This window comes from Microtus ochrogaster, chromosome 8, assembly GCF_000317375.1.
Source record: "Microtus ochrogaster isolate Prairie Vole_2 chromosome 8, MicOch1.0, whole genome shotgun sequence".
Lineage (NCBI taxonomy): Eukaryota > Metazoa > Chordata > Mammalia > Rodentia > Cricetidae > Microtus > Microtus ochrogaster.
Window position 1 is genome coordinate 66,813,403 of NC_022015.1, and position 12,077 is coordinate 66,825,479.

A 12,077-nucleotide genomic window follows, 5' to 3' on the forward strand; every position below is an offset into this window, starting at 1 on the left:
GTAGACATGGGTGTGTGCAGACACATATGTAGAGGGAACAGGGTAGACACGGGTGTGTGCAGACACATATGTAGAGGGAACAGGGTAGACATGGGTGTGTACAGACACATATGTAAGGGTGCCTGTGTGGGCTGCCTCAGTCTGTGGAGGGTGGTGATGTATGTACTTTATCTAACTACTGGAGCTGTGTTCGACTTACACTGGCTTCTGCTCATTTCACCATTTTAGCCCAACTTTTGCCATCAGAGTGACCAGATACCTATTGCAACACAACTTCTTTCTGACTAAATTTACACTGGCATATTCAAAAACTTTTTGGCAAAAATTCATCTGTCTCCTTTTTCTGGACCTGGGAATAGCAATAGGAAGCACTTAGGCTTTTCCCACATATAATTCCTGAGCTCTGAGAATCCTCCCTACCCATGGCCTCCTGGGACTCTGGATGGCCTGCCTATTGGCCAGAGGCATCAAGCATCCCTGTCCTGGAAATGTGGGAAAGATGGTCTCTGTCCTTGAGAACTCAGGACACATGTGAAAGTCAGGCACACAAATATAACAGAAATAAACTGGACGTACACGCGTGTGGCCGTGAGAAGCCCAGTTCAGCACAACTGTGGCCTCAGTGTCCTGCGTTAAGTTAAAGAGAACGGGATGGGCCGGGCGGTGGTGGCGCACGCCTTTAATCCCAGCACTCGGGAGGCAGAGGCAGGCAGATCTCTGGGAGCTCGAGGCCAGCCTGGTCTACAAGAGCTAGTTCGGGGACAGGCACCAAAGCTACAGAGAAACCCTGTCTCAAAAAACAAAACAAAAAACAAAAAAAGAGAGAGAGAACGGGATGGAAGGTACCAGGTGAACCACCAAGACTGCTTTTCCAAAGGAGGCATGCATTATTTATGGATATTTATTTATCCACTTGTTTCCTGATTCTCATCAGACTTGCAGAGGGTAGATCTGAGCTAGTGGCTGAAATGTTTGCTTTCTGAAAATACAGCAGGCTCAGTATCTGCCTTCATGGGGACACAACACCACATGTGCCCTGGGGTCAGAGTGGGGTGGGCACCAGAACAAGTACACGTAGTCCAAAAGGGAAACCAGTGATGCCTTAAAAACAGTGATGCTTTTGTCAGGGTCCTAAAAGTGGACTTGCCTGTCTTCTGGGGCCGAGAGCACAAGAACAAGAGTTCTAGATTAGTGGCCTCCCCGATCCTCTCTTCTTGTCTTGTGTACCAGTAAATGGACATTTCAGATCCCAGGTCAAGTCTGTCCAGATACCACTGCCACCCAATGGCCCCTTATGTCTCCAGTCAGGAAGACTAAGACACATAAAAGGTGTTTTGTGGACATGGAAATAGATTTGGTACCATCTGGTCACTGAACTGGGAGGTCTGGGTTTACAGAGAAGCAATGATCTAGAAGGTAGATTCTCGGCCTGTGGACAGTCATGTTTTCTCTACTCACAGACTCCCATTAGAGGGGCAACAACTGGACAAGGGTCAGTAGGGACCTTTCTGAGGTATGAGTTCCAGAGGTAAAATCTTGATGACAGATCTAGGAGAAGTTCTTACTAATGGATAAGTAGACATGAGCCAATAAGTTGGGCATGAGGGAGCCTTCCATAGGAGGTGTAGCATCCCAAGGTCTCCAAGATGGGAAAAGCCTGGCTTAACTCTTAAAAATAGGGGTGTGAGAGGAGGTGAGGCTGGAGAATGGACACGAGTCTGTGGGTTAAGAGAAGGATCTGACTGTATAGAAGACATAGACTTAATGGACCAGTAAAAAATCATTTGAATACTCCAAGAACATTCCTTCCTGGTTGAACTATGATGCAGCCAATATGGCACTTGATGTGGGAAGAGAGAGCAAGATGTTCAGTTTGGCTAGGCCTACAAGTACTGAAAGGGGCGTGATAAGGATGATGACGATGATGATGAAAATGATGTCACACATGTTGACATACAACTATAATTATACCCACTGGGGCCAGGCGGTGGTGGCGCACGCCTGTAATCCCAGCACTCGGGAGGCAGAGGCAGGCGGATCTCTGTGAGTTCGAGACCAGCCTGGTCTACAAAGGGAGTTCCAGGACAGGCTCCAAAACCACAGAGAAACCCTGTCTCGAAAAAACCAAAAAAATAAAATATATATATACCCACTGGGGAGGTTGAGGCATAAGGATTGTGAGATCAAGGACAGTTTAGACAAGTTACTGAGATTCTGTCTCAAAATAAAGAATGGCCAGGGACGTAAGCCAATGGTTGAGTACTTTTCTAGTTTATGAAAGGCTCTGAAGTCAGTCTCCAGGATAGGAGGAAAGGAAGGTTGGAAGGGACAAAAAGGGACAGAGCAGGGAGGAAGGAAGGGAGGGAGAGTGGAGGAGGAGGGAGGGAGGAGGAGGAAGGAAGGAAGGAAGGAAGGAAGGAAGGAAGGAAGGAAGGAAGGAAGGAAGGAAGGAAGGAAGGAAGGAAGGAAGGATATATCTGGAAAGGAGCAATTGTAGAGAAACTGTAGGCTGTAGGCATGACTCAGGGGTTAGGATCATCAGAGCAAACCCAAGCCTTCTGGGACAAGCTTTTAAACTGAGGGACTGGAGAGATGACTTAGCAGCAGGGAGTGCTTTTTGCATAAGCCCTGAGGGATCTGTCCAATGCACATACCCACAGAGAAACTCACACAGACAGGCACATATAAATAACTCTATCAATAAATCATGTTTATGAATATATGAACTGGCCCAGAATCTGATTCTCTGTTCATTCATGTTGTACCACTGAAATTAGGCAAAACAGTCTCCTACAGGTAACTCCCCTGCACTCTGGGCTCTGGGTGTTCCCTATAGTAGAGTACTGTGAGCCATTTCATGTTTTCCTTTGTGACTGATGTCCTGAAACTCTCTCTAAATTGGCAGCACGCTTCCCCTCTGCTTGGTAAGTGTAACTGCCTTTTATGTTGTGGGCAACATTTGCTACCACCAAAAGTTTTGTCTCTATTTTTTCATTTATCTTATTTCATTATTAACACTCTCACCACTTAGCACCAATAAAATCATAAATACAATATGCTATCACAAGATTTGCCCTTGCAGTTTGCAACTTGATATGGTGTGTGTGTGTGTGTGTGTGAGAGAGAGAGAGAGAGAGAGAGAGAGAGAGAGAGAGAGAGAGAGAGAGAACACACACACACAGAGAAAGATTATGATAACAGTGCTTGTATAATCTCAACAGCTAGGGGCCCTAGGGACTCACACTCAGGCTTGGAACAGTTGGTTTAAATTATGTTTCCATGTGAAATACAGTATTGCTATTTTTTCCCTAGCATGTGGGAAAGTGTATGGGAAATGATTTGACTGATAGGAAATAAATCTGTGTGCATGATCAGGATTGAGACACAAACAAGTAGTGGTCTGTGCTGCTCTGAGAGGAGGCCCCTCCTGGGTGAGCGTTAACCCTTTCCACTCACTACATGGCAGGAATATTACAGTGACTTTCAGTATGAAAGGCCCTAAAGCCGCAGGACTCAGGCAGCCCCTGGAACTGGGTGACTCGACTCTGCAGAGCCATTTTAAGTGTTCAGGACCCCATTTCTACTTGTAAAGAAAAATTTGATTTGGCTCCCCATTCTAGGTTAAGGTCCACCAAAAGCAAACTGAGCTAAAGGAAGAATTGGTTAGTAGCACCAACCACGGCCGGTCTCTGTTGGGCAAATACCTTCTTGGTCCAGCAGGGCCAAGGTTATAGGAGGGAAGCAAGGCTTGGAGACCAAGCAGGGGATTGCTTGCAGCTACAGAAGAGCTCTGAGACCCCCCAGAGAATTTCCTAGGCGAGCAGCACGGGACACACTGATTCCAGGTCTGTTCTGATTTTGCATGCAGCTGGCATCCTCCGGAGCAAGGAGCTACCAGAGCATACTCAGAGCCACCTGGGCATTGGAGCAACAGGTTTTACTTCAGGCTGTTTCAGAAAGAAATCAGCAGCTTCTTACTCCAGTGAACCCACCGCCAGAGTACAGCCCTGCCTCATCACTGCCCTAACCCATTGCCCTACTTGTTTCTGTGGCGGGGTAAAAAAAAAAAAAAAAAAAGGTGTTGAGCATCCATCCATACACTGTGGTTTGGCTTGGGGTTTTGATGGCGATTGTGTTTCTTTAATGATCTTGCGGTACAGTTCTTGGTGTGTTTCCTTTAATCCTGTCTCTCTCTGTCTCTATCTTCAAAGGCAAAGCTCCAAACTGAGCGCTCAGAAGGGTCCCCCCAGGAAAGAAATAAGTAAAGAAATTGTCACCTTTCATGAGCTAAATAAGATCACTAAAGTGAGGGCCGTAGTCTTTAAGAAGTTATTTCTCCTGAGACGTGTATTCTTTTGGTTTGTTTGCTTTGTTTTGTTCTTGGTCTTATTTCATTTCTTTTGTTTTGGTTGCGATGCTGGGGCTCAAACCCAGGGCCTGGCACACCATAGATTCTAGATCTGAAAAACCGCCGTTGGACATCCCTCTCTGGTTGCTGCCGACACTAAGTGTCATTAATTCTTATTGTTTCCATGTGTGGGCAGTGTGTTCTCTACCTTGAACTCCTATTTCCTCAGATGTCTGGGTCATCATGAACTCTGTTCAGGCCTATTTTCACACAGGCTGAAGAAAGAGTTGTTCCTTGGGTGTCAGCTCTGTTGCTGACCCATCTGCAACTAATATCGTCAACAACAGACAATGGGTCACCCTCCCGTGAGTTGGCCAGGGTGGAGAAGGCACGTCAACTTAGTGGAGAGTGGTGGCCAAGCACCAGGATGAACAATAGGAAAATAATCTCAGAGCAGGAGGAGGTGACCTAGACACTGATGCCATAAAGGGGGTGTAGATGGGAATCACCAAGTTTTATCCGCTGGACTCTGTGGTAGAAAAAGCAAGTCACAGTAGAAAAATGTAATCTGGAAGCCAGCAAACATGATATTTTCTGTGTGCTCACTTGGTGGTGAGGGTTTTATGGGGCAGGCCACCAAATGTCAACCCCGAGTCCAAGGTAAGCCTTTGCTACCTACGGCCTGAGGATCTTCAGCTGGCCTCCCTAACTCTGGACTATGGGAGAGATAAGTGAGGTAGGATAATGAGAGCACGTAGAACAGCAGCTCCTGCTGCAGAAGCGTCTTTACACTTCTCATTGTTTTGTCATTTGGAGAAGATAATAAATTAGTATGTTTAAGAGATTGTTCAAAATATTTTTGTATTTTTTTTGCTTGGTACCATCCATTCTAATTCTGTTAAGATTTTTATTTATTTATGCATATATGTGTGTGTATGCATGTGTGTGTATATATGTGCACACATGCACAAGAGTTCATGCCATGCCATCCATGTAGAGACAGAAGACAACATTGGAGAACTTTCATTCTCTCTTTACACCATGTGGGCACCAGAGATGAAAATGAGGCTGTCAGACTTTGATGGCAGGTGCTTCTACTTGCTTAGCCATCTAACAAGCCCTGATATCATATCATACATTTCATTGCTTGATAAGGGTTTTCAACTTACGGGCTAAGTACAATGACTGAATTTAATCTTCACGTCCATCAGCCACATTCCATCGAGTATCCATGGGGGATGGATATATATATATATATACACACACTCCGGGGCATATCAAAACAGCAATGGAGCTGGTTTTCACGTTAGAGCTCTCTGCTTCCTTCTTTTCCAGGTCCCAAACTGATTTTCTTTTTAATCCAAAAGTAAACAAACAAACAGTGTTTATTGAGTTTCCCAGACATGTCTTCAGTGAATGCCTCCCCCCACCATCTTCCAGGTGAGTTCCTGGGTGACATGGCTGATCCTCACAGCAGGCTCCATGGAGGAGAAGCGGGAGGTCTTCTCACATCTGGTGCATGTGGCCAAATGCTGCTGGAACATGGGCAACTACAACGCTGTCATGGAGTTCCTGGCCGGCCTCAGGTAAGAAAGTATGGCGATCTGGACAGGTTTCTCTGTCTACTTAGATATCTCTGAATTAATTCCCTGGGCAGCCAGCCACATTTACCAAGGTACCTAATCACGAAGGGGAAATGCACTACTTTCTTCCAGCTCCAAAGCCCTGGTTCCTCAAAGGGAGAGGAATAGAGAGGAGAGGGAAGGTAGGGAGGGAGAAGAAAAGGGGAGGGGGGCTATCGGGGCAGGGGGAACAGGTGTTGAAGGAGCTAAAAGTACTACTTGGCTGGCTGTGATTGTCTCTGCCCTCACAGACATAGGTTGGATGATTCTCACTTTCCTTCCCAGTGACTCCCTGTCTGCCCACCTGCTTGCTGTGCCAGGGCCTCCCACTGCGTGATGACCTAGTGTACCAGCTTTCTCAGCACTGTCGTGAATACCTGAGAGAACAGCTCGAAGGAGCAAGTGTCTATTTTTGGCTCATGGTTTCGAGGTCTTCTACACGTGCTTGCTTGGCTACTGGTGACTGGGTAGAACATGGTGGTGTGGGGAGCATGCAGTTGAGAGGCTTCTCTCCCTCATTGTGAACACAGTGAAATCAGAGAGAAAAGGGGAAGGTTCAAGGGTGAGGCATTATCACCAAGGACCTGTCCTCAGTGACCTTCTTCTAGCTAGACCTCCTCCTTCTAAGATTTCTAAAAGCCTCTAAAATAGCACCCCCATAAGGAAAAAGGAACTTCCCCAAGTGTTTAAACTTGAGTCTGTGAGGAATATTTTATATTTAAATATAATATCTGTCAAAGTGTAGTGTCAGGCTTTAGGTCTAATTCTGGCATCCTCTCTCCTAGGTTTAAGGGTCACCTCATCCGACAGGCAGACTTTTCAAGATAGCCCAAGCTCCTTCCATATTGTCTACTCTGAACTCATGAGGGACACCTCCACTGCCTTATCAACTTTGCAATGTCAGAACCATCTGTCCCTTAATCATTAGGCAACTCCAGCCAGTTACCCATCTTTAGGCAAGAGTTGCACAATGGGATCTGTAGTTTAAAAAAAAAATAGTCTGCCTGTTGTAATAGGAGCGGCAGGGCTGTGTCCCGCCACCCAGCCACCCACACGGCTAGCTTTATCCGAAATAATTACACGGAAACTGTATTTTTTTAAACACCACTTGGTTCATTATATCTAGCCTTTTCTCGGCTAACTCTCGCACCTGGACTAGCCCATTTCTAATAATGTGTGTAGCCCACGAGCTGGCTTACCAGAGATCTTAACCTGCATCTGTCTGGAGTAGGAGAATCATGGCGACTCACTGACTCAGCTTCTTTCTCCCAGCATTCCGTTCTGTTTTCTCCGCCTACCTAATTTTCTGTCCTCTTAAAGGGCCAAGGCAGTCTCTTTATTTAACCAATGTAATTAACACAAAACAGAAGACTCTTCCCCCATCATCTGCCCAGGATGATTGTCCAAGGAGTCCACTTGACATCCCCTCCCCTGAGACTGAGTTCATGCTTTTCATATAAGCCACAGTACTCTCCATAGAAATATCCAACTGTCTGCTTAAATCTAGCTTTCCTGTGTGTGGGGACTGACAGAAGACAAGACACCACTGAGGGCAGTCTGGAGAGCCCCTCATGATGATTTGACACCTCTCTGTAGAGTGCCAGCTATGGTGTTAGCTGTAGAATGGAGTTTCTGTCCTGCCCAGTCCTGCAACTGTTCCGTCCCAAATAAACACACAGAGGATTATAGTAATTACAAACTGTTTGGCCTATTGTCAGGCTTACTATTAACTAGCTGTTACAACTAAACCCATAATTCTTATCTATGTTTAGCCACATAGCTTGGTACTTTTCTCAGTAAGGCATTCTCATCTTGCTTCCTCTGCATCTATCTTGCGACTATGGCTCTGCCTTTCTTCTTACCCAGAATTCTCCTAGTCTGGTCACCCTGCGTATACTTCCTTTTTGACTCTTGTCCAATTAGTATTCTATTAAACCAATACAAGTGACAAATCTGTGCAATATAAAAGAACATTATTCCATAGCAGTTACCTGTAGATCTCAGCAGCAATTTCAAAATGAGAAAAATTCCATTTAATATGTTGTTATGCAAACCATACTTCAAGCAAGGTCCCCCAAATGGGGTGGAGCTAAGGTCAAACTTTATTCTGTAAGAAGTTGTTTTTCACAAGAATTCAAACTAGCAGACTTCTTTTATACCACCGAAGCACTCAAAGATCAGAAGGGACATTTAGGACACACTTTTCTGTGGACAAAGTCTCAGAAATATTCACAGAAATTATGTGTTATGGTTTTCTTTCTGTTTCTGTGATAAGAACACTCTACGCAAAAGCAACTCAGAGGAGGAAAGGGGTAATTTGGATTACCTACCCTTCCAGGTCATAAATCCATCATGGCAGGAAATCAGAGCAAGAACTCAAACAAGAACTTGGAGCAGAAACCTTGGAGGAATGTTCCTTGCTGGGTTAATCTTTGTCTTATACTTAGCTTTTCTAAAAGCAATATTTTCATTCTTTGTGAATTGCATACAGTGTATTTTGAATATATCCTTATGTTCCTCTCTCCCACCAACTCCTCCAATAACCACTCTCCTCATGTTCCCGTCCCTCCACATTCTATTTAGAGATTTCTTCTTTATCTGTTTGTCTACCCCTCCCCCCCGTGGAGTCCAGTTGTATCATCCAACTAGGAGTGGGATCTGCCCTGGAATGTGATCAACCTACCAGGGATTACATTATTAAAGAAAACTGACTTCCCCTCTCTCAGCGGCTACCACGTGCCAATACCTCCCCAGCTATCGGTGGGATTTTGTGTCTACTTTCCATCCTCTATGCTGGGACTTTGTCTGCCTGGGACTTGAATAGCCCTTGTGCATGTTGTCACAATTGCTGTGAGTTCATAGATGTCACTGTGTACGGGTTCCATTTCACGGAGTGGGCCTTAAATCCAACCAGAAAGTGGTTGGTTAGTCCTCTAACAGCTATGCTCCTACTGTACCAGCTCAGAAAAGGGTGCTGCCCGATAGGACTGAACCATCTTACGTCAATTAACAACAAGGCAATCCCCACAGATAAATCTGACCTAAACAATTCGTCATTGAGGATTTTCCTCTCAGTTGTGTCAAGTTGACAATTGAAGCTGTCTAGAATGCCATGTTACTGTGAACTGAAGTCCTCCGAAGAAGCCACATCTGTGCTGAGGGTCCAGCAGACTGACCTTGGCTAACTGAAGCATGTTGATTGATTGGAGAGGAAGAATATTGCTAATCAAGAGTCAACACCCTCTTGGGTTGTGTTTAGTCTCTTTTATATTTGTTTATTGTCAACCCCTAACATTGAGGTGACTCTTAGGTGAAACTTTTGGAATGTGTTGCTAAGTTTCACAGATCTTTATCCTTCACTAGCCCTAAAGCTAAGAATATCAGAAGACAGCATTTGAAATCTGAAGAAGAGGTTTCTCTACATTGTCCACCTCACCTACCTGCTGTTCCCAGCAATATGTATTGATATATGAGTTTGTTTTGTTCTGAGACTATAAAACCTCATATATCCTATTCCATAGTGAGGCATATCATTCAGAGGATTTGGAACCTGTGTTTCTAGGTCATGTTCACTCATATTTGCACAGAATAAGCCATTTTCTTCTATCCTTTGAAGAGTAGTCATTTTACATCAGTATCATCAACCTTGTTTTCCTATTGATAATACACTCAAGTCAACAGATGACTTTCAGCTTTGTTAATTAGCCTTATTTCTGTTTGAGTCTGTCCTATTTAATTTGCAATTTTATTATTATTTTATGTATGACATATATGGAGACTGTGCATGCAGAGGTCAGAGAACAGTTTCTGGAGTTAGTTTTCTCCTTCTGTGTTTACTTGAATCCCGGGCCCCAACTCAAGTCTTCAGACTTGTTCACTAAGTGCCTTTACCCTCTGAAGCAGCCCTTACTTTGTAGTTTATTTTACATAAATAATAATTCTCATCATCTTGGGAAGTAACTGAAGACAGAAATCCTTAATAAACCAATTAATAACACAGGAAAAAATCCCTAAGAAGGTTAAAGACATTGAAGTTGTATGGAATTCTGTCTACATACCGTAAGATACGTTGTCACCCCTTCAGGCTTAAATACATATATATATCATTTACTTGCAATAGGTCAAGGAAAGTTCTAAAGATGTGGCAGTTCATGGATCAGTCTGACATTGAGACCATGAGGAGCCTGAAGGATGCCATGGCTCAGCATGAGTCTTCGCTGGAGTACAAGAAGGTGGTGACCCGTGCTCTGCACATCCCCGGCTGTAAGGTGGTTCCCTTCTGTGGGGTGTTCCTGAAGGAGCTCTGTGAAGTGCTTGATGGCGCCTCCAGCCTCCTGAAGCTCTGCCCACGGTACAGCTCCCAAGAAGAAGCTCTGGAGGTAAGTGTCTCCAAGTGGGCAACCCCCTGAAATGCCCTCCTGGTCCTTAGTGCAGAAAATCACTTCCTGAGTCTAGAGTAATCCTTGGTGTGTTGTTCCTGGGCAGAGGAGGTCCTTGAAAGTTCTGCAGAAAGTAATACAAGCTACTTGGAACTCAATATTATTACTTTAGATTTAATATGACACCGTTGAACACAAAGAAGAAAATGTCATTGGAATTTTGTTGTTTTAATTTTAAAAGTTGGTAAATATTTGCTATATGGTAAAACTATCCGGATTCAGAGAATAAAATCAAATGAGAGCAATAGTTTCCAAATCAGTGGGTAGAGTACTTGGGAAAACCATTGTTGCCTTCTCTTCATGCATGTAAGAAGATGCCAAGAGCAAGGGTGCCTCAACCAGACACATAGGCTCTGACCCACCCCCTAGACCAGTGGCTTCTGCTCTTAACTCCTGCCGAAGTGGAGAGGACAGTGTAAGCTTTGATCAAGACATTGAGAAGGGACATAGAGAGGCTCAAAGAAATAAGGAAACCTCCTTCTGTTTAAAAGTGAAATAAAAGTCTTTTTAAAATGTGTTAGGGAGGCGGTTGAGGCATTATGTATTTGGAAAACTCAAGGCCAAATCCAGGGTCATTCACAGTCTCATTAGTGGACACACACACACACACACACACACACACGCACTGTGTGTACAAAACGTGTTCCTTCTTACTTGAAGTGTGAAGACTCATAAAACCTCAGCCCATTTCACGTCACCTGAGAACAGAGGCATCACTTGGTCCAGGAAGACTTGAGGTCCACAAACAGGCACAAGTGATACCCACTGGCTAATATTTCCTTGGTTTTAGCAGCTGGTATTAAACGCCCAGTAAATGATGAGAAGGCTTTAGGAAACCTCCCACCCTCCGCTCTCCTCCAGTGCCTGTGGTGAAGAAGGAGCACTGCATCTCTTGCCTGGGCAGTGGGTCTTCCCTCTGATTCTGGAAGCTTCCTGGTCAAGATGAAGCCACACCAGTAGCTTAAAAACCACCAAGAAGCTACTGTCTTCCTGCAGCACACATGGACCAGAAAGCCAAAAGGCAGCTTTTTAAGTGTGTGTCTTGAGCCGGGTCATTTCATCTTGTTCCGTGTCCTGGTGCTCTTTAATCGTGGTTCTCTCCTCAGTTCCCATTGCAAGAATAAAATAGCTGCCCTTCCCTGTGAAGTGGCTAACCTTGTCCCGAGGGAGCCATGAGATAATATTGCCTTTTGTGTTATAAATTCAGAGTGCAGTTTAGATTCCTAGAGGTGCTGAGATTGTCACAGCAAGAAAAGGGCAAGTTTTGGGATTTCACGTGGTGGGATGAAAACACAGGAAATAAAAACTCGTCTTGGAGTCTCTTGTAGTAAAGCAAGCACAGATGCCATTATTTACCGCTGTTATAATTAAGTCTCCCAGCCTAAAATCAGACCTTTTAGGTTGCCACAGTGCATTCCTGAACTTTTCCTCCTGTAGTTTGTAGCTGATTACAGTGGCCAAGACAACTTCTTACAACGAGTGGGGCAGAATGGCTTGAAGAATTCAGAGAAGGAGTCCACGGTCAACAGCATCTTCCAGATCATCCGGAGCTGCAGTCGAAGCCTGGAGATGGAGGAGGAGGACAGCTCCAGCGAGGGGACTGGCTCCAGGAAGAACTCCTTGAAGGACAGAACCCGGTGGCAGTAAGTTCCCGGTCGATGTGGAGGC

At 44.8% G+C, this 12,077-nt stretch overlaps 1 protein-coding gene across 1 annotated transcript in view; it reads left to right on the top strand.

Moving 5' to 3' along the window:
- The window catches only part of Plce1 (phospholipase C epsilon 1), a 284,672-nt gene that overhangs the window by 198,410 nt on the left and 74,185 nt on the right, over window positions 1–12,077 (top strand). The window contains exons 6-8 of the mRNA XM_026781331.1: window positions 5,789–5,934; window positions 10,091–10,349; window positions 11,847–12,052. Coding sequence (XP_026637132.1) covers window positions 5,789–5,934; window positions 10,091–10,349; window positions 11,847–12,052 — 611 coding nt within the window. The remainder of the gene's footprint in view (window positions 1–5,788; window positions 5,935–10,090; window positions 10,350–11,846; window positions 12,053–12,077) is intronic.